This window comes from Calonectris borealis, chromosome 1 (genome assembly GCF_964195595.1).
Source record: "Calonectris borealis chromosome 1, bCalBor7.hap1.2, whole genome shotgun sequence".
NCBI lineage: Eukaryota > Metazoa > Chordata > Aves > Procellariiformes > Procellariidae > Calonectris > Calonectris borealis.
The window spans coordinates 59,931,627-59,955,292 of NC_134312.1; the positions used below are offsets into that span (position 1 = coordinate 59,931,627).

The following is a 23,666-nucleotide window of genomic DNA, read 5'->3' on the forward strand; positions in this document are numbered from 1 at the left end:
AGATTGAGCCAATGCTAAAGTCTAAATGAACTGTCTCTCTTCTTAGTGGCTTTTGCAAACTCTGTCCTTCTCTGCTGACAGGGAAAGTTGCTAAGCTAGGGTTAAACATGGAAGACTACGAATTGTGACTAACTTCCACTGGCAGGTTTTCATAATCCTACCACAGAAGTTGAGTAAAGATCAGACTTTGTTGCTTACTGTCCCTCAAAGAGAGAAGCAAGATTAAGGGATTTAAACATGGTATTTGTAATGTCCAAGTTCACGTTACTGTAGAAAAATCCATACACTTTGTCAAACCTTGCCACTCTTGCTGATTCTGGCTTCACTCATCTTGTTTTGAAGCTTTTCACTTAGCCCAAGTCCTGTAAGTACAGAGGTGAACCCAAATCTGGTGTTTTGAAGTAAAATATTTTCTTTGTTTCTGCTTTTCTTCAACTCTCCATCCCTCTTAGGAACAAGGATGTGGGGAGATTTACAATCTCCACGCTATTCACTATGGCAGTAGCTAGAAGGCACTCACCTGAAACATCTAATTTTGGTTTCCCATAGGATAGCTGTTGATACCCCAAGTTTGCTTTGTAGAAAAGATGTGTGTAAACTCAATGGTCCTGGAATTTCACCTCATTCAGATGATTATTTTTTAACCTTCCCTTCCCCCCTCCACTTCTTCACAGACGACTGTTCTTACCACAAAGATAAATTACCAGGTTGACCTAGAAGTCTTTCACAGCTCAAGTCCCCAAAGGGACCAGATCCTTAGCTGTTATAAATCATCACATTCTACTGAAGTCAAAGGAACTATATTTATTTACAACCACCCAGAAACTGATCCAGGATTTCTATTATTGTCATGTTTATTCAAATTCGAAGTGTCTCAGCATTTTGGCCACAGAGCAGGGACTCCACCGAACATGCTGTATGCTTTACCTTGAGACCTTAGTCATAGATAAAGCTTTGTGAGTTCTGGTGTTGTCCTTTTACGATAGGAATTAGAAACCTTTGAACTAACGCATTTTTCTCTCTTCTCATATCAGGCGAAACCCACTCCACTTCCATCTCATCGCAGATGCAATTGCCAAACAGATCCTGGCGACTCTGTTCCAGACATGGATGGTCCCTGCTGTGCGCATAGACTTCTATGATGCAGATGAGCTCAAGGTAAAGAAAGACAAACAGAAATGTTACTCATACACTTCTGGTTTCACATCATCCCTTTTTTATTCATCTCTCTGGAGTGGGTACTTGGGGGAGAACTGCTGGCTCAAATATTCTCCCTGGCTAAAACTTAATTCTAACCCATATGATTGTATACCCAGTTACACTGAACTAGAAGATACTAAATGGCTAAAATCAGTGCAGTTTCTCCACTAATGGAATACATTGTTTAGCAGCTTAGAATTTTACTTGCTATCAAGAGAATTCTGGTTGCCCAGGTTGAATTGCATCTGATCACATTATGTTTTGCTAAGGATACTTCTTTCTAGTAGCGTTGGTGGAATCTTAAGTATCTTGTTCAATAAGCCCAAGTCTGTTACTGGAAACAGTCAACTTTCCTGCATTCCTTAAGCATGGGTGTTTAACACCGTAAGTACACACACTCTGATGAGGTATCAATATTACATTTTGAAATAGCTACCTTTTTTATCTGGATGCCCTTTCAAAAGGAATGAATATGAAGAAAGGAGAGTTCCAAGGGGAAAAAAAATCACTTACTCAAAGCATAAAGTAATTATCTTTTCATAGTTAGAAAGTTTAAATTAGATCACAGAGGCACAGCATTGAGTTTAAGCTGCATGTTTTTTAGCTGTGGAGGTAGAACGAAGTATTCAGATTTTAGCATTTGGAGTTGGTGGCAATAATTTGTATGACTTATTAGACTGCTCTGAACAGCACCCTGAAACAAGGAAAAAACAAAATTTAGCAAATTGCTGTGCTATTTAAGGGGTAAATTCAAAGCACATCATGTTGTAGAATCTTGAGTACAGAAAGTTGTAGAAAGAGATGGAAAAGGGAAAAAATGATCCCTGAGAAAAATACTTTGTTTCTAGCTGATTTTATTGTTTTATTGGTTCTTCTACATGAAACCATAAGCTGATACTAACCTAATTAGCTAGAGATCTCCCTTCTGTTCTTTGTAGCTTCATATCAAGGAGGAGGTTTGTTCTTGTAAATCTTGTACGTGTCTATATTACATGTGCTTTTCTGCAAATTGTAGGATTTTATAGTGCTTAATTAGTCAGCCGGGCAAGACAGACCTCTTAGTGTTTTCCTTCTGGTCATTTGGGTATGGTCCAATCCAGTTAAGTAAATAATAACCAAGAGAGCTTACTTCAGTGATACCCAACTTGCTGATTTATAGGCAAAACACTGTGCAGATATGAGGCTGCAGAGCAAAGTCTTGTTTTGTCCTACCCTCTTTACTCAACTTTAATTTTTATATGGCCGGTGACCTAAAGCAGCACTGAACTGTCTTGCATGTAACCAATAGGCTTTAGGTTGGGGACCACTTTCTTACTGGATGCAGGTGTTGATGCATAAATACGTCTTTCCAGGTCTGCCACTCTTGCTCAGAGTTCGTCATACTGCATCCCAAGCAATTTCCCTGATTTCAGTAGCCAAAAACCACAGTATAAAGTAGTACTCAGCATAGGTGAATGTGACAGAGACTGCCAAAGGACAGCAAAGAGTTGTAAATATAAATGGATTTTTAAAAAGCCAGGTATGATGCTGGCTCATATCCAGATCATTCTGCAAGTTTTAGCAATGAAGACAGAGGAGCCGTTTACAGACAGCTGTAGGAGCTCATCTCATTTGTTTCCTACATAGCCTCTAGAGACGATTTAATGATTGTTTTGAGTTCATGTATTTCACCTGTACTCTTGGGAGCTATATTATGCTGTCCAGTGTTAGGAAAACGAAGAGCTGATGCTGGAATGTTTACTAGAATGTCTGCCTTTCTCTAAAGTGATCTATGAATCCAGTGTTACAGTATATACTATGTTTCAGTTTTAATGACCCTCTATAGTTCTTTTTTAAACCTGTAATCAATACCAATTGCTGACATTTAAAAGGGTTTAGACTGAACATTAGCATGAGAATTTTCTGCTTAGCTTTCATTCACCAATGCTTCATTGTTTTGGAACACATTTTAGCTGCCACAGAAAACATTTCATTTCATGTTTGGTTTTTTCCCTTTGGATAAGTATGAGCTTCCAGCCTCTTACTTCTAATGCAGCAGGAGCTAGCATGTTAGCTTAAGCCCTGGGAAAAGTCCTGCTTCTGCTGCTGCTCCTATTCCTGCTCAAACAGTGGAAGAAAGAACATAATGTTAGATCCTCCATAAATAGTATGGATGCTTTTTTGTTTTCAATTAGCTATTTAGAATTCAGGCAACACTTTCCATTAGAGTATTAATTTTTTAAGAGGCAGAATTTGGAGACTAAAATGTTTCTTAACATATCCTGCAGTTCTTAAAACACATGCTGTTTAGCTTAGAGTTAGAGCAACTGGTGTCCTGAAGGAAGGTGCAGAAAATAAGGTTCTGTAGTAGGTGTTGTTTTCTCTCAGGTTTTATAGAACTGGACGCTTCAATGCAAGAAAGGAAGACAAGGTACCACTGATTATCCCAGATTTTCTAGGGCCAGCAAACCAACATATCTACTTTGTCTGCTGCTGTGAATTAAGCATGTCCGATGTTTCTTTTAAAATTTAGAGAAGACTTATTTTTCCTTCTGCAAGGTGAAACAGCTGTTCATATTCATCCTGCACCACCAAGAGCCTGTGTTCATTCTCTCCCTAGAGGTGGGTGCTGCCAAACTAACACCAGCCTGCTTGGGAGAGGGATGGAGCACGGGAAAGGATGGCCAGGGAGAGGTCTACCTTTGCTTGAGGCACATGATAGGGGATGGGGCGGAAGAGGAGGATGCTTGGCGTGGAGCTGAGCCAAGGTAACAGCATTTCCAGGAAAAGGGTCAGATGCAGTTGAGATGGGAACTCGCTGGATTATTTCTTTTAAACAGCTATTTTGATGATTGTAACAGCCAGTTCTACTGAGATGCTTGTAACCTCCCCCAGCATAACTTGGCCTGTCTCCTCATTGCCTTGCCAATAACCACAAGGGAGATCTGTGCTTAAAAGCTCTCTCTCAACTTAGAAGCTGCTCAGATTGTGAACCATACTGCCAGGGCAACTCTCTCCCATTAACTAAACTTGCTACATGCAGTTAGTAATCAGCAATAAGCATCCTTGAAGTGTGGGCAGCTGATAATGGTGCTAGTAATTGAGCCATTCCATAGCTGCAGACTTCATTCTTGTGCTACTCAGTATGGCCCACACATAACTCTTCCAAATTCATGAGGTCACATATGGCTGTGGCTACAAACTGGAAAGTTACTTGGCAATGTAGATTCACTTCACATGATCACATTCGCCGTGTTATTCAGCTTTGGTCCTAACGCAGTAGATGTAGCTATTACAGCAATGCATCCCACAGAATAACTGGAAACTGAAAATTGTCTTCTTTGAACATTAAATAAAAGAAAAAACCACACCTGTGAAACATTGATCCAAATATCAGGCTGCAGGATATTGTGGTTTTTTCAGTCCAGTCTTACGTGAAGAAACTCCAGAGCTAACTATTGAAGATGTGCAATACGAGCACTTAGTTTCTACACTTAACATTATTCAACGTGGAATCTCATGTCAGTTCACTCACAGGGAAGTATAGGCATTAAGCTCGTCGTGATCTGCATTGGCCCAGAGAAGAAGGAGCAGCTGATAAAGCAATACTGTATGTGTGATGTGTGGAATACAGATGAGGCGAGTTTGTTTTCCCAGATGTTGCCTGACAGACTGCCAACAACATCAGGTGAACTGAGGGAAGCAGAAGGTAGAATGAGCAGTTGCCTGCTCTATTGTGTGTGAATCTTGATGGCCCAGATAAACGTAGTCTCTTCATCACTGGTAAGGCAGAAAAGCCATGTCCTTTAACTAGTTCAGCCCACAAATGTGCTGCAATTGATCTGTGAACTTGAAGGTAGGGATCGTGAATAGGTTTTTGCAATAGATGAGCATTTGACGTGAAAGTGAAATGTGAAAAGCTCCATACTTTGCTGCATATATGGACAACATTCCAGCCTTTACTGTTCCCAGAAACTATAGACCACAAATCTCACTACCAGTGCTGCCTTAGGTGATTTCATATCAGAAATGTTGATGTAGTCTGCACATTCAGTCAAAATTAGTAGTGTGATCCAGAGAGCAAAACCAAGCTGGGATAAGGTGTGGCATAAATATCACCTAACTTTAGGCATTTACTTAAGCATGAGGTGAGTCACTCACCCACTTCCATCTGAACTGTGAAGGCAGTTCACTAGGTCAGATGTTGACATCATTTGGTCAGATAGTTGGGCAAGGGCTATGAGATTTAAGCAGAAAAATAAAGTTTAATTTTTTAATTATAATTGTAGTGTAGCTGGATCTCAGGGCTGTGCCTGTGTGCACTCCCAATGCACTTCAGTTACTAATTCCCAGAGTGGTCCAGGAACTCCCAGGCTAGTCATCTGCATAGATAACATAAAGGGCTGGTTTGAGACAGCAGACCAAGTTGAAACTAGGTGATTGACTGAACTGCTGGCCATCTGCACAAGAAGTATTTGGAGATTGTTACAGGAGTTGTCCCAGTGGGTATTTCAGACAGTTCTTGAGATTTCCCAGGCGATCCCTGCTGTGCCTAGACCAATTTGTATGCTTAAATGTGTTGATTAACATCCTGGGTGGAGAATCTGGTTGTCCCAGAGATTCCCAGACAGTTCCTGCTGCAAAGTTAATCAATTGTACAAGACTAAGACAATCAATAGAAACAGTTCCTACATGTGTAGAAATGATCATGTAAGACAGTCTTTTGTACATAGTTAAGATAGTTAGGAAGTGTTTTGTATGTAGGTTAAGGTAACCTATCGTGATGGATTAATCGTGTCTTGCAGTTGTTATGTAGGACCACAGGCCAGATGGATTATAAAAATTGGACAGAACCATGTTTTAGGGAGTCTTATCTGATCCAACTAAGATGCCCCTGCAAGGACTCTTAGCATGGAGACTCCCTTCACCATCCAGACAGCAACCAAGTGTCCCGTTAGACAAATTGTATTGTCCATGCAAGAGTTACCCTAAGCCAATATCCCAATAATGTTAGCTTTTTTAATGTATGCTCTGTTTGTAAGTGTTCGTGCAACAAATGACACCAAAAGCAAATCAAATGCCATGAATCTTTTTGCTACCAGTGGAAGCTTTTCCAATGAATGATAGCATTGGTGGGGCTGTATGTATCATATATTGCCATATACCAATTTTGGAACTATGTTCAAGCAAATAACTTCCAATAGAATTGCAGATACCACTTGCTGAACATGGGAGGGAGGGAGCTGATTGACAATTGGGAAGATGTGAGATGATATTTGATGAACAGATTATTAGTTCAGTGTCAGTCACATCAACTGCAGAGAGTAACAGTGATAGCAATGTTGATAAAGCTATGAACAACAAAACTGGCCAGCATTCTCCTGCATTCCACCATCTTCCTGGTCAAGCAGTTCACTGGATGTTGCAGAAGCAGCCATCCATAACGATCTATTTTCACAGGACCAGTGACTGGCTACTCATTATCACGGATTGTAACAGTTAGAGTATATTTGCATTGCACTGCATGCAGATTATATATTGTTCAAGGGCAGTGCGTGATTGTTTATCTGTTAAGTAGTTCACTGTATGCCTCAGAGGCAGACACACACAGTTATAAAGCAGACGTACGTTACTTTCCTTCCTTTCTTTTCCACTTCATATGCAAGATCTAATTGCTAGTAATGCAATACAGGATGTGAAACACAGCATCTGTTTATGTTTACATTCATTTACGCAGTGGTAGGTATTCAATTAAAATGTTTCTACAGCACTGTGGTTTTGGTCAAATACTGTCACATGTTATGGTGGACTTGCAATGCTCCTGCATTTCACCAGCCTTTTGTCTTTCTGTAAACTGGCCTATTGTACGTGCCAGTGAAATAATAAGCATAGACTGCTGATTCTTCCTGCCCTTTCCTTTTCTCTTTTGAAGAATGATTTTTTTTTCTTAAAAAATGCATATTTAAGATTTTGAAAACCAAAGTGTATAATCAAAACATTGTACAGATTTTCATAACTTGCGTGGCTTAGTTTTAGACTTGAATTTCCACATTATGATTGACATTTTGTGTATTTGCTAATGAACATATTGAATACTAGAGACGTGACGTCTCAGGTGACAAAATATGCCGGTGGTTGTGACACAATGCTACCTTGCTAAGAACAGGGTCTTTTATCCATGGTTTTCAGTCCAAATGACTGGAAATTAACAGACCAAGTTTTGTAAGCCAAGATATTTTCCTTCAGACTGCTTGGGAGGAAATGAGTATCCACCAAGAAACAGATAGCAATTCAAATTTCCCAGCACAGTGGAACCTTTGTGAAGTGGTCAGAATCTATCCGTGCAGACTGAGTAGCCTAAGTAGTACTTCCTCTGCCCTCCCGGTCCCTCTTCTGCACAAAAAAAGCCATGCAACATTACAAATTATTATTAGATGTCTTTTCCATTATTATTCAGGCCTAGAATATGAAAAAAGTAATTTTACGTAAAATAACACTGGGTCTTAAATTTCTGCCTATTCAGAACAGGGGGTGATGAAAGAAATGCTGTGGAAATCAGTGAGGCTGGTCAGAAATTGGTCATGAGAATGGGAGTCATGGGTTACTGACTTCCAGCAGTTGTCATCTGCTTAGTGACATCTAACTTTCATGAGCAGCCTCACCTCTGACTTTGTCTGTGGAGAGAGGCAAGATAGATACCAAAGGTGGAAGAGCTTTTTTCAGATTTTTGTGTGATTTCTGCTTGGATTTACAAATGTTGTCAGTTAATTTAAGATTTGGAACTGTAAGATTTTGGTATACTGGGATGGTAAAAAATTATGTTCATCTTACCTGGGCACATCTCTTTGTATGACACTTTTTCACAGCACTGGAAATTACAAGCCATGCTGTGCGTCTGACATAGCAGAAGCACGCAGTGAAGTCATTCTTCTTACAGGTCGTTTGAAACCATCTCAACCCGGATAAGGGCATTCAGGCTGATTTGGAGTTTGAGTACCTGCTTGAAAGGGGAGATATATAATAAGGTTATTAATTAGATGCCACTGATGGTACCTCTTTTTGAGTCAACTTGATATGAGAACATATGAATTTCTGAATTGTGAAATTTCATTTCTGTTAGTGGAGATATCACTTTTCAGATCAAACTGACTTAATCCTGCAAAAGTTTCGTTTTTTGAAGGTAAGATGATGGTGTCTAGGTCTCACCCTTTCAGCAACAAAGATGAAAACTCAGCAGTGTTTCAATCCCCTGATAATTTTCCTGTATACTGTTCCATTACTTCAGGTTTGACCCCTTTCACAGTTGAATGGATTCCACAGTTTTTAGCTGATACAGTTGAAAGCCTTTATAAAATGGTTCCAGCTGTATTGTTTTAATCAGCCATTTAGGATCTGTGTTCACCTGTCTTTCTGACTGCATTTTTATCTGGTGGTCCTTAGAATGAAAATACAAGATTACATGGAATTAGGGTGACACTGGTGGCCTTAGCCCTCACACCAAAAGTTTCAAGAAATGTCAGAGATACATGCCTGATACATGGGCACTTCCTTTAAACACCACCCATGCAAGTTCACTGTTATCTGAAGTATTTGACCAATATTTAACCAGAACCTAAGCAAGAAGCTAGACTGGTGTCATGAACATCAAGCTCAATATTTCTTGCTTTGGAGGAGCCCAACTTTCCCAATTATGGGGGGTTTTTTTCAGATTTTTTCTCTCGTTAGTGCTGCGTTGTTTGAGAGACATCTTATCTCTCCCTAGTAACAAATAAAAACAATATTTTTTTCCCCCCATGTTGCATTCAGTGCTTCTTATACTAGGTTATTGTTAGTATTGCTTGTTCATAATTGTAATACATTTTATCCTTTATTATCCTTTTTATCCCAGATATATTCCTGGAGCTTTTTAGTCTTCAGGAGTTTTGATCTATTATAATACTTATCATTGGAGAAAAGAACACTGCTTCATGCAATTTTTGTTCTCTTGAAGCAATAATTGCAATATAAGAAGTTCCTACTCACCTGGCTTTCAGCCCTGCAGGATGGAGAATGATTTGTTTTCCTGCAAATTCTTTGCTTTTACTGAAAATAAGAGAACTAATAGTTCTTTAAGGGATACGGCATTTATTCCACCAGCTGGATGTGTGTTCCACCCACTAATGGCCTCTCTCTTGGTCAGCATTTTCAGCTGTTGAAGTTTCACCATTCTTGCTCTGAAGGTAGAAACAGTAGAAGTTTAGGTCTGGAGAGAGGTGATTTTACTAGTGAGATGCTGGATGGTAGCTAGTGGTTTCCTTCTGAATCGAAGAATGAATCCTTTTTCTTCCTATGTATTTGCTATGTTTTGACCTCATATTAGTATGTCAGAGGTCTGGTGGAAGCTGCATTCCCACATCCTTTCCACAAATCATCATCTTCTGCAACTTTGGCTGTTTCGTTGAGGTACATTCTGTTTTGTATTGGATACAAACAGGACTAGATCTTTCAGTCTTAAAAGGGTGAGAAGTCCTTTCCTAAACATTTTTTGGTTTTGGCTGGGGATTTTGTTGCACATGATAACTACTATTGTAGACGTGCAGTTTCCTGCCAGGCATTACTTGGTTAATAATAGTCAGTGTAACTGTTCTGCTGCCTTCTTTCATCATCCTTAAAAAAAGGACTCTTGCCCAGAATCCAGTAGGGAAAAAAATCCCACTTCAGATACATTTTTGTCACTGAGCTGAAGTTATTATCTATCCAACTTAACATGTGTTTATGCAGGAGATGGTGTTGCTTTTTATTCTGGACAGTGCTTCTTGATGATACCTGTTCAATATCCTGACATCGTACAGATTGGATAGCTCTGGACTTTGACCCCAAGAGCTGCATGGAAATTTGCCAGAACATATAATGGCTGCAGCTAACGTGCATGTATTTGCATAGTTACTAAAATTAAAAAGCTGGCAATTATAATATTTTCATGGATTTGCATCTTCCCTGATGGATTAGTACAAAGATCTTGTTGATTGAGTTCACTAGCAATTAAAGCGTGCAATTGATCTTTCTTATCTTTCCATACAGGTGAAATGAGAAAGGCAGCCATGAGTTGCTTTTGACCACTGGCCAAATTCTAGCCAGATCTACCTGTCAGTCAGCTTTTAGCAGAAAGCTCTGGCCTCCTGCCATTTTATCTAGTCCAGCTTGTGTGTCTCTTTTCACTCATTCACTGACAGGAAGAAAAAAAAAAAGGCTTTATCTTATCTTATAGGGAAAACTTGTACTTTTGCCTCTGCTGGAGAGGTAGGACTGGGAAGCTGGTGTTTGGTTTATTCTCACTGACCTCTCTTAGGATGCTCTGACTCTTGTAAGTCCTCCACCCTTGACTGCCATGCTGAAAAACAGCTGGAGTTGAGGCCAGAGGCCCCAAAGGAACAAGAAACAGCACTAAAAGAGATTGGGCAGAATTTCTTTTCTATTCTGCAGTCTCATCTTGCATAAATGAATAGAGAAAAACAAAAAGAGCATTTGGCATTTTGGAGATAGCAAGAAACAGTGCAGAAAATTAAGAATGTCTCAGATGAGAATAAAGAAAAGGACTCAGAGTCAAATGGAAACTGGCTATTTGAGTTTGGTGGGGCTAAGCAAGGAGGGAGGAATGGAAACCTTGTGGAGGAAAGCCAGCAAGGACCTAAGGGGAGGGAGATAATCCTCAAAGATCCCAGGAGGTGAATTACTATTTGGTCATTTCTTTTCTGAAGAAGCTGTATGGCTGAATATCTTGTTACCTAAATGACAGAGACAAAAAAACATTCATTTTGCTTTATATAACACTCTGCAGTTTCATCTGTATAAAATATGTTGGTTCCAAACACAGAGCATGGCTTAACTCTTGGCACCCTCAGTTAATTTTGTTATTAAGGAAGTTGTTTTGAAGAAGCATTCTTAAATCAGGTTCTTCCCTCTTGTCTGTCCTTTATGTATATGTACGTATTGGTGAGAGATTTGGAAAGAAAGAAGGAAAAAAAAAAGAAAACAAGCATCAGCATCAGTCAGACTATGTTACAGACTTTGCTACAGAGATGAGAATTAATTTGCAGTTATTCTCCTTTGCTGTATGCTGATGCTGATTTGGGAGGTTTTGTTTGTTCTGCCTTTTTAATATCTAATCTTCGTTTCCAGTTGTGGCTTGCTTCACGGTTTCTGCATTTGCTCTACATTATCCAGGACCCAGAGGTTCAGATAATCATCCATTTCTATCTCAACCTTTTTGCTCACCGCTATTTGTATCCAGACTTGTTGCATGTATGTGTGGAAGATATCATCTCTTCATAAAGCAAGAGATGAGGCAGAATTCTATTAAAGTCACCAGTGCTTCTGTGATGAGTAAGAATAACACAGCAAAGGCCAGCAGAAATAGAAAAATAATTTTAGCAAAAATGTATAAGTTCCCATCTCCTTACAGTTGTTTTTGAGTGTGAATTATTATTATATTTTTAAATACTCAGGCACCAGAAATTCTGAATCTAGAAAAGTTACTCAGCTTTGCTGTATTTCTGCTTGCCTTGACAACCATTCATATAAATAGTAAGGACCTGTTATGGGGGGGAATATCAGTATAATCGAAACCTGTGAATCACCTAGTAAAAAATTAAATTCAAGGTTGAAGTTACAAGTTATCCAGCAAGCATTAACAAAAGAGTCTGGTTTTGTTTAAATAAAGCTCTTCCGTTAATGTTTGCTGGATACCTGACGAGGATGGAGCAAAGGCAGTGATTTTCCGAAGGTGAGGTGCAAGGAGATTCCTTTTGGCATTCCTCCTGAGGAAACTATTACAGGTGACAGTCACCTTCTTCCTCCCAGGCTCTTTGGTCACTTGGAATTGGTCTCTCTCTCACTTTTGAGTCTTTTTTAAATTATTATTATTTGTAAAAAAGAAATACAGTGTGCTAAAGACAGGCATGAATGTTACCCATATTTAATTTTAACCTGCTATTCCCCTCCTTTCTCAATGATTCAGTTAACTCAATCTCAGCAACAAGATGTTGGTATTGCTCTCCTGGAAGCAAGAGGGTGAGAAAGGGGATCAACTAGATGCCCCTGCAAAGAGTTTAGATATTGTGAGGTATGGTCAATGTGAAATAGGAGAGATTATCCTGAAACTAACCCTGATCTGTGCTAATGCTGCTGGAATTGTGACTCAGTTTTCATGAATGTGAGAAGAGATATGGCAAAAATTCACAGCAGGATGAAGTTCTCCCTGTGTGAAATTGAAAAACAGTGATGAGAAACACTGTGCATCAAGAAAAGTTCCTGTCCTGTGCCAGCAATACGATATTGTTGGTTTTCCCTCTCTTTTTATGCTTTGTATTGCAAAAAACCTTAGTAATATGATGGTCATTAAAATGGTGACAGTATTTTCCTCCAGTTTAGGAACAACATGAAAGCCCTAGTTCTCTTAGCTTTGTCTTAAATAAAGGTCACTTGGTTTAAAAAAAAAAATTATCTTGCTATTTCTAGTGTTCATAGAAGCAGCAAAGCACTAAACAAGTAATGAAAAAACTGTAAAAACAAGTTATCAACTGTGTCTAGGAAGTTATTTGTCCAATCTGAGGAAATAACAATTTTTATGGTTACCTGATTCACACATCAGAATTTCCAGGGCTGTTTCCCATGCGTGGGCCATTTATAAGGGTTGCCTGAAGACAGCAGCTACCAAAGAATTTGGCTGGTCTTCCTTCACAGCAATCCCTCCAGCTGCAAGTTCTTGCACCGTGAAGATTGCACTGGTTTTCAGATCAGTGTCAGATACAATTCAGAACAATTCAGATACAATTTGTGCAGACCTACAACACTGTTTATGATTGTGCTGTGGCCTTGAAGTTTTGTTTTGTTTTGCTTTGTTTGCTTTTTTTTAAGATCCTGAAGTTAGTTTATCACCTGACTGATATAATCTTCAGGAAGATGGTGCCTATGTTGAAGTTGGTGAGAGCAAGTAGATGCTGAATACTTTTGGAAATTGAGGTTTCCATCAAGTCATTCATTACAGAGCCTAATTCACATCTCTCCTTATTTCAATCAGTATATTCTAGATGCCAGATCTTTTTAATAGCAAAACGTGGTGTGAAAGCTCTAGCAAGGTAGAATTACCTATAGATTGCCCTTTCAAATTCCCCTAGCCTTTTCTGTTTTCTGACTCCTCCTGTTTGCTGCTGGTTGTTTCCCCACCACAGTGACTCTGCAGCCATTAAGTCTGGGTGGTGTTGGTATTTGGGTCTATTTGATCCCATTTATTAGTCCACCTCTGAGAGGGGTGTGCGCAAGTGGCACCTTCTGCCTCCAGGCTTGATGTTTCTCAGCCTGGTGCATCAACCCAGCCAGTCTGACCTTCAGGCTCTTGCAAGATACTGGCTATAGTGGTGCTTTTGTGAAGTCAGCTGAGCAGACAGGGTGTCTTCTATTTGGAGTGGGGATGGGGAAATTATGTCATAACTGAGGATTATTTTGACTGATTTTTTTTCGAAGTATATCTAGAAAAATGCAGTGAATGTTGTGAGAAAATCAATACAGTATTGAAGGTTGCATTTTTCCAGTGTAAAGTATTTAAGGATGTGCTGCCAGGGAAAACACTTCATCAGCCAAACTTCCCTCATCTTATTATGCTGAACAGGAAGCACTTTTTGTAGCTCAGGAGGTGCTACAGTGCTATATATGCTGTGGGACAGTGAGGAATTCTGTTAAGAAAATGGAAAAAAATATTGTTTAACAGACAAGAGGGTCTGACAGGGACTTCAACAAGGAAGTTCAACAAGGAGAAGTGCAAAGTCTTGCACCTGTAAACTACCCCATGCACCAATATATGCTGGGGGCCACCCAGCTGGAAAGCAGCTTGGCAGAAAAGGACCTGGGGGTCCTGGTGGACACCAGGCTTAACACGTGCCCTTGCGACAAAGAAGGCTAATGGTAACCTTGGCTGCATTTGACAACGATTTGCCAGCAGGTCGAGGGAGGTGATCCTTCCCCCCTACTCAGCACTGGTAGACCATACCTGGAGTGCTGGGTCCAGTTCTGGGCTGCTCAATACAAGAGAGATATGGACTTACTGGAGAGAGTCCAGCCAAGGGCCACAAACATGAAGGGAATGGAGCATCTCACATATGAGGAAAGGCTGAGAGTGCTGGGACCGTTTAGCCTGGAGAAGAGAAGGCTCAGGGGGGATCTCATCAATGAGATCTCTACAAGTGGCTGGCAGAACTCTCACAATCACTAGCCCTTGTTCTCGTGGGCTCTGTTCAACTTCCCGGACGTCTGCTGGAAATACAACACGGTAGAGAGGAAACGGTCTAGGAGGTTGCTGGAGTGTGTGGAAGAGAACTTCCTGATGCAGCTGGTAAGCGAGCCCACTAGGGGAGGTGCCTCGCGTGACCTGCTGTTCACAAACAGAGAAGGACTGGTGGGAGATGTGGTGGTCGGAGGCCGTCTTGGGCTTAGTGACCATGAAATGACTTTGGCCTCCTCAGGACACTGGTTGAGAGAGTCCCTTGGGAGACAATCCTGAAGGGCAAAGGGGTCCAGGAAGGCTGGACATTCTTCAAGAAGGAAGTCTTAAAGGCACAGGAGCAGGCTGTCCCCATGTGCCGTCAGAACAACGGGTGGGGAAGACAACCGGCCTGGCTGAATGGGGAGCTCTTGCTGGGACTCAGGAAAAAAAGGAGAGTTTAGCACTTGTGGAAGAAGGGGCAGGCAACTCAAGAAGAGTTCTTGAGGGATCTCGTTAGGTCATGCAGAGAGGAAATGAGAAAGGCAAAAGCCCAGCTAGAATGCAATCTGGCCACTGTCGTAAGAGACAACAAAAAATGTTTTTACAAATATATTAACGACAAAAAGAGAGCCAAGGAGAATCTCCACCCTTTATTGGATGCGGGGGGGAACATTGCCACCAAGGATGAGGAAAAGGCTTAGGTTCTTAATGCCTTCTTTGCCTCAGTCTTCAATAGTCAGACCAGTTATCCTCAGGGTATTCAGCCCCCTGAGCTGGAAGACAGGGATGGCGAGCAGGATAAACACCCCATAATTCAAGAGGAAGAAGTTAATGACCTGCTACACCACCTGGACTCTCACAAGTCTATGGGGCTGGATGGGATCCACCCGAGAGGATGGGGTGAGAGGAGGAGGAGCTTGCCAAGCCACTCTCCATCATTTACCAGCAGTCCTGGTTAACTGGGGAGGTCCCAGACGACTGGAGGCTTGCCAATGTGATGCCCATGTACAAGAAGTGCCGGAAGGAGGATCCAGGGAACTGCAGGCCTGTCAGCCTGACCTCAGTAACGGGGAAGATATGGAGCGGTTCATCTTGAGGGCGCTCATAAGCCATATGCAGGACAACCAGAGGATCAGGCCCAGCCAGCACAGGTTCATGGAAGGCAGGTCCTGCTTGACCTGATCTCTTTCTGTGACCAGGTGACCCGCCTAGTGGATGAGGGAGAGGCTGTGGATGTGGTCTACCTGGACTTCAGTAAAGCCTTTGACACTGTCTCCCATGGCATTCTCCTAGAGAAGCTGGAGTCTCACGGCTTAGACAGGTACACTCTTCGCTGGGTAAAAAACTGGCTGGACGGCCGAGCCCAGAGAGTTGTGGTCAACGGAGTTAAATCCAGCTGGTGGCCGGTCACGAGCGGTGTTCCCCAGGGCTCAGTTTTGGGGCCGGTCTTGTTCAAGATCTTTATCAACGATCTGGATGAGGCGATTAAGTGCTCCCTCAGTAAGTTTGCAGACAACACCAGGTTGGGTGGGAGTGTTGATCTGCTTGAGGGTAGGAAGGCTTTTCTTTATTTAAGAATAAAAATACCTAAATACTTGGGAATGTAGTCACTATACAATTCATTCACAAACAGAGAAGGAGCCACTGTTTTCTTCTCTCATAGAAACAGGGAAACTTGATTTTAAGCTGTATGTCTATATTAGGCTTCTCTCCTTAAAAAGGGCACTTCTGCTAACTCTAATGAGCATTTATACAGTAGGTAGCAACTGTGAGAAAGCAGAGTTAGGCCGTGTATAGCCACTGTGTTTTAGCCAGCTTTTCCCAGAGATAATCAAGAGTATAATCACGGAAGACAACTTGCTGGTAAAGTATCACTAGACATAGAGCCTGTTGCTCCCACTTCTCTGGCATTTACCAGAGTGATCAGTTGTGTACAGCATGCAGACTCATGGGCATGTAATTTCTATATTCATAGGCAGAAGCACAAAATAATTTAGATAATTTAGTGTGTTTTCAGCCTTCAATTATGGAAAGAATAAAGATGGTTCTGATAAAAGATCTTTAGTGAGATGATACTATTTCACTTAGCTTACTTACAAGAATCACTGTCAGCACCAGCTAAATGCCTTTCTTTACCTTCCTCTCGTGAACAAAAATCCAGATCTTGAGTGCTAGAGATCCGAGGTGTGCTATTTCTGCTGAATTGAGAATTATACAAATGGCAAAGTATGTCACACTATTTTGTTTCACTTTCCCCTTTTACTAACTCTATTTTTTTCTGTTCCTGCTGTATCTTCTAGGAATATTTGTTCTCTGAAGGCAACTCTGATTTAGATTGTAAAGCAAATGATTCACAAACATTCCATACATGGGCCATTTTAACTATGCTAGAGAAAAAAAAAATTAAGACTTACAGAAAATATTTAGACAATAGATAAATGAAATGGCTAAATATTACCAGTTATATCAAAGTGGACAGCTTGGAGGTTGCAGAATTTTGCAAGTGTTTGTGCTTAGGCCATCTTAATTATCTCAAACTGGCACTTCTTAACTACTAAGCACCTATTCAGCCATAGTGTTCTTGTGTTTCTTTTAGTAAGACTATATGTAATACCCAGAGAGTGTGAGCCTTCACAGTGCTGTTGTGTAGCGTAAGGAGTTTTCCTTGGCATGAATTTGGAACAGTTACATTATTCATGAATAGCAAAGCAGTGAAGAAATTATGCTGGGGACTAATTAGGACTCCTGTTTATGTCTTAGTCAACTCTGCATCAGAGAAGAGAAAACTGCAGATACATTGAACCAATTGACAGTTCAAGCTTCAACATATGCTTAAATCAAACATGTGGTAGCCAACTGTAGTGGACCATTTGGAACAGGGACTGCCCCTTTCATTTTCAAAAGCGATCCTTTCGGACATCAGGCTTCTGGATGGCAGGCTTTTGGCTTCTGTGTTCCAGATTGGAAAAAACAGCCAGGAAAGGATCTCTTCCCTGCAGTGATACATTGCAGTGGTGTTAGATATTGGGAATCTTGAGAGCAAAGAAAGTAATGGCTCCTTGCAGGTCACTCTTACTTTTCCAGCCACCTTTTACCTTCCCTGCTTGTCTCAGGCTATCCATGCGACATCTGAACCCCTGCCTTATTAGGCTTATTTGCATAAGCATATTAGGAGTTATTCTGGAGCAGTATTGCATTTGGAGTAATTAAATGAAGGACATGCCATCCAAAATTAATAACATAGGGGTGAGTAATAATAAAAGCAAGCTCAAGTCTGTAAAGTTACTTAAACTCTTTCACTATGTCAGTATGACTAGAGAGCAGACCTCCATGGCTGGTCTAGCACAAGGACATCAAGTGGCAGATTCAGAATGATACACAGAGTTTGGGGAAGCAGGGTAAATACCACTTTGCTAACACTTTAATGTGATGGTCAATTCCTAGGGCCATCATGTGGGAGAGCTAGGACCACAAGTAACTAGAGTTTTGAGGGTGCGAATTTGAAATTATTTCTGTTACACACATAGAAGAAATTTCTGGGGAGCATTGAGATGCATTTTTAAATAACTAGTGGCTTAATATTGGCATATATCTCGGAGACAGAAACTAGATTTCTCTTCTAAGCTCAATACAAATTAAAGAGAGAGCAAGAAAGAAAAAATGAAATAAGAATGATGACTTTTTAGACCCGTAAATAAAACCACGCTATGTGTTACTTCACTCTCTAATTTCTTTTATAGTGGTTTATACCAGAGTTCTAGCATTCCTTGCTTGTGCTACTTCTGGCATTCTACAGTGCAAATCCCATAGAGAGCACAAGTAAATAATACATAGATGTGTGTAGGTGACAATGCCAGCCAGATTGTATATGCAATGATTACATATGAATTATATGCACAGACAAGAAAACACCACAGATGGATTGCCAGGATGAGATACCTTTCAAAAAACCAAACAAAACTTCACATTTCAGTTTGCACTTTCTGTTTTGGGGTTGTTTTAAGATAACCTGCTTTTCCTGCCTTTCCCTTAAAATTTTGCCTTTCTCCTTAAAGATTTGCTCTAGTACCCTCAGATTTTAATGAACTTAGCAGTGAGGGAAAGCTCTGCACTGGTATGGGAACCCTGGGAATGCAGAAGAAAGTTGTGTGCCATTTTAAAGGGAAAAGAGCAGGTCAGCTTACATCGGCAGAGGCCTTGTTACTTTATATTCAAAAAGAAATGCACTCTAAGCAGCTATTATTAGCCTTTCTTCAACCACTCTTCCAACTTGCAAATAAAGTTTAGGAACCCATTCTATTATAGGAAGGTTTTCTTGAAGGATTTTGGTGGAAATGAGCTCTTCTGTGCAAAAGCTGTTTCACATAATAAACTTCAGAATGCCTGTGAATAGGTATGAGACTGTTAAACAACAGAATAAATCTCAGTTTTATGAATGCGCTTAATTTCTGACTACTTCCTCCAAAGTATAACATGCCAGGACAAATCCTGAAATCTGTCTCACTCTGGTCCCCTATAGACAAAATGCTAATTGAAGTTAATGGGAGCAAGACTCAGGGGAAAACTTAAAATCTGGGAATTGTAGTGTGTGCCCTTTAAAACAGAGGAGTTTCAGACATGGCAATAAGAACTTTTCAGGAACTTCCATATCCCACTTTCAGCAGTGACTTTTGACATTTGAGAACTTGAATCTCACAGAAAGAAAAAGAAACTTAGCTCATGGAACATCCTAGGGTCGGTAGCACAATGAAATATTGAGTTTAGTCTCCCAACTTATTTTAGAAGCTGTAGAAATATTTTATTTAGCCCTTAATGAAGAAATGTAAATGTTTGGGGGTCGTGGTTTAACCCCAGCCGGCAACTAAGCCCCACACAGCCGCTTGCTCACTCCTCCCCGGTGGGATGGAGGAGAGAATCAGAAGGGTAAAAGTGAGAAAACTCGTGGGTTGAGATAAAGACAGTTTAATAGGGAAAGCAAAAGCCACGCACGCAAGCGAAGCAAAACAAGGAATTCATTCACTGCTTCCCACCGGCAGGCAGGTGTTCAGCCATCACCAGGAAAGCAGGGCTTCATCACGTGTAATGGTTACTTGGGAAGACAAACTCCGAACATTCCCCCCTTCCTTCTTCTTCCCCCAGCTTTTATTGCTGAGCATGACATCATACGGTAAGGGAGATCCCTTTGGTCAGTTGGGGTCAACTGTGTCCCCTCCCAACTTCTCGTGCACCCCCAGCCTACTCACTGGTGGGGTGGGGTGAGGAGCAGAAAAGGCCTTGGGTCTGTGTAAGCACTGCTCAGCAATAACGAAAACATCCCTCTGTTATCAACACTGTTTCCAGCACAAATCCAAAACATAGCCCCATACTAGCTACTATGAAGAAAATTAACTCTATCCCAGCCAAAACCAGCACATTGGGTTTGCCTCTTCAATGTATAACAAAAAAAAAAATGTGGCTAAAAATGTTCTCCCACTTTGTCCACTTTTGAGCATGTCTTTGTGATGTCGCTATTTACAAGTTAAAGATGTAAGGCTTAAGGAAAATCTGAGTTTGTAAGAAAGAAATTTTTTGCAATTTTCTGGCCCATTGTTCCAGATGACTAGCCTTTTGAAATTCAGACCTCCAAATCTGTAAGAAATAAAAGGAGAAAAAAGTTATGTTTGTTACTTCTACTTCAGAGTCAGAAAATTCTGGGAGTCGCAAACACAAAAGTTGCTGTTTCGTTTGAAAATGAAAGCAATGTACAATACACCTGAAGTTTTGGATTAAAAATATATTTCAATTTTATCAGGATACATGGATGTCTCAGAATGGATCGTACCAGGTTGGAAAGGCTCAACTAATTTTAATCATATTGTGTAAAGCGGTTGCCTCAAAGAACTTTTTTTTTCAAGCTTTCAGAAACTTCAGCATATTTCAGAGCTTCTGAAGTTAAAAGCAGGGTTTTAGATGACTCTTTCTGCCTGGCATTTTATGGTGTTGTATTGCTGGTACTCAGAGATCTTCCACTATTAAAAGAAACTAGTGTCAAGAAGAGTTTCCCTCTCTAATGAAGATTATTTTTTCTTCCTCTTTCCCACTTCCCATTTTCTATCAGTCGGAAGTGTCTTGGATCCCCAACAAACACTACTCTGGGATTTACGGGCTGATGAAGTTGGTTCTGACTAAGACTCTACCTTCCAATCTTGAGCGAGTCATTGTCCTCGACACAGACATAACATTTGCCACTGACATTGCTGAGCTATGGGCCGTCTTTCACAAGTTCAAAGGTATTCTAATGATTTGTTTACTGTCTTTATTTGTGGGGGAGGGAGAATGGTAAAGCAAACAGTACAACGGGGTAAAAGGGCTATCTGAGATTTGTTAAATGTTTTCACTCTTTCGATCTTTGGCGTTTGAATATAATTGTTCTATTTATGATCCCTTTCCTCAACAATGTTCTGTATAGAATGATTGACAACACTGATTATCTGTGTGGTTTGTTTTATTGGTCTAATTATTTGGGACAGGTGAGAGCTTGACAATACAGTAGATGATAAAGAATTATGAGGCTGCTGTAGTGACCTACCATTCAAGCACCTGTTAGTATTCAATACTTGGAAGAACTCATTTTATATTACTTTTTATTAATAAAACCTAATTATTACTTTCAGTATAACTTTTCCATGTTACTACTGAAAATAACTGAAGTTAGGATCATACTTAGACTGGGGAGGAGGATGAAGGGGGCAGATTTTTACATATGAGTAGAAATGAGTTACTGCTTGCTCCTCTTAATGAGTTGATAAAGGGTTCTGGATTTGAAGTATCCCCCTAAAGTAGTTTTCTCTACCTATACCAATTTCCCACAGCTCCTTGAAAAACTCCTTGAGAGTTTGATCAAGAAAGGACGCTTTCAGAGTAACTGTGTAAGGAGATGATCACAAAAAAGTTTCCCACTACTCTGTCACAAACCAGAGCTCTTTCCTGGCTAACACACTGCTAAAACCATTTAATTCTCCCAGGCTCCAGTGTTGCCAGCTTTTCAGGGTCAGAGACATGCCCTGCTGTTCTCCTCTTGCCCTCAAAATATGTATTGGAGTGCTGGTAAGTGCAGAGGCATTCCAGTATCCTGGTTTGAAGATTTACAGCCCCGTAAAAATGTAGCCTTGATGCATATCATCAGCCCTCTTAAAATCACCTCAAGCAAAGTCAGCCTAAGCAAATGGGACTGTTTATTTACAGAAGCCAAAATAAACCACTCTTAGAAAGGTGCCAGAAAAAAGAGTACATTTACTGTACTTATCCCATGCTGAAATCCACAAGGCCTCTTTGCCTCTCCCAGTACCCAGCTAACGGGCAGGAGCTATTATCTTCAACTCTACAGTCAAGGACTGGGTTCTAGTGCTTGCTTCTTCGTGCATTTGTTTCCTTTTCCTTCTCTGGATACACTGATGTCCCTTCAGCAGGCCAGAAGCAATCACCTTCTAACTTAACTGAACTATTCACAAACTTGCTTTATTAAGGAATATAAAGTTTTTCCTTCTCTTCAGGTATTGTTCAAACCTCTTCATCAAGCCTTTCCTGCCACTGAACCTTGAGTTTCATATAAACATATACCTTGACAACCATAATTTACATAAACGTATGCACAGGGAGTAATGCTGTGCTATTTTACTGTCTCACTGTGTGCTACTGTCCCATTAATAGTAATATTTTACTGAATATGGTGTATTAGCATGATGTAGCAGGTAAAGAAATGTGTATAAACTGAACTTGGGCACAGAGCACTGTATGGTCAAAGACAGCAAGATCTGAATTGAGACGATGAGGGGGATCATCATCTTGCTTATATTTTCTGTCATATTTTCAATGAAGGTCCCTTACTTTTTACTGGGGAAAGAAACCAAGCATGAAGACTGCTTGTAAAGGAATATGGAGCAGAGGCAGGCCTAAGACTGAAAAAAATACAGACAGAAAATACGGAAACACGGAGAAGGACAATTAGTGGAAGTAAAAAGTGGGTGTAAGGCAGTCTCCATAGAACTAGTTAAGATTGTTCAGCTGATTAGAGCTGTGAAAAGCTCTAATTTATACAGGGAGACAGAATTCCTGTGCTACTGCCAGCCCTCATAACATAAGTATCACAACTCACAAATGTATGATTTTGTAAGTTGTCCAGTCTGTCTTTAATTCTGGCTGACCACCTGCTTCTCCACAATTTTTTAATCCTGGCAATAAATTAATCAGTGTCTATATGCACAAAGAAAGAATTAATGGGACAATCCCATAGCCCCAAGACTTGACCAGGATGGGAGAGGACTTTGGAAGGCACGTATGCCCAAAACAGTGATCCTAAATGTTGGGGAGGAGAGAGAAATGAAAGTGTCTGAGCGCAAGCTTGTGCTCCAGCCTGTATCATAGGGTGCAGTCCCATTAGGCCAAGACTCAATGGACATGGATCATCCTGAAAAACAAGGGCAAGTAAGTTGGAGAGATACTGTTGCTCTTTTACTGCTTTTGGTTTAAATCATATGGTGATTCTCAATTTGTCCTCAGTGTCTTTTTATTTCTTCTGCCAGCATTACAAAAGTTTCAAAGGATGTCTCATGTCATTAGCCTCAAATATTGCTCTAAAGGATCTGTTTTTAAACTAATGTTTTAATGCCCTCCTTGTTTCTCCGTCAGAAGTCCCAAGTAAGTTTATGAAGATTTCTTTGAGACAATCTAGTGTGTTTGTTGAAATATTACTTAAACAGAAGAGAAATAAAACAACTCTGAAGGGGAGTTCTACTCTCTAAAGGAACTTGACACTATACCCAATCTCAGCTTGGAGAGCAGCTTTAGAACCACAGGCTCTCCTTCAATCTCTAGGCATAGATTTATCTTTGGGAACCAGTAACTTACATTTAAAGAGTCAGATCCAGCTTTTCAGCTGGGATTTGGACATCTCTGCTTTAGCCTCTTTCTCTCTTGCCCTCCCAAAGATAAGCAGTCTGTTTCTCTAGGACAGAGATATATCTCCAAAATATTGACTTCAAAGGTGTGAGTCTGCAGCCAGTCTGGTGAAGATAACCTGTCATGCATGTTTTTTGTGACTTAGTTGACACTGATTATGTTTTCTATTCATCTTTCACTGGATTTTGACAGTTATAAACTTGAGAAAGCATCTAGCCTAAGGGCAGAAGAGTGGGACTGTAGATCATATGCATTCTTGGATGAAGTGCTGCAGGTGTTTCAGACAGCAAGGATTAGTGTAAGCAATATGCTT

General features: G+C 40.5%; 1 protein-coding gene across 1 annotated transcript in view; it reads left to right on the top strand.

Annotated features, from left to right (window-relative positions):
* Window positions 1-23,666, top strand: part of LARGE1 (LARGE xylosyl- and glucuronyltransferase 1) — a 202,961-nt gene that overhangs the window by 73,497 nt on the left and 105,798 nt on the right. The window contains exons 4-5 of the mRNA XM_075156462.1: window positions 1,035-1,158; window positions 20,514-20,685. Coding sequence (XP_075012563.1) covers window positions 1,035-1,158; window positions 20,514-20,685 — 296 coding nt within the window. The remainder of the gene's footprint in view (window positions 1-1,034; window positions 1,159-20,513; window positions 20,686-23,666) is intronic.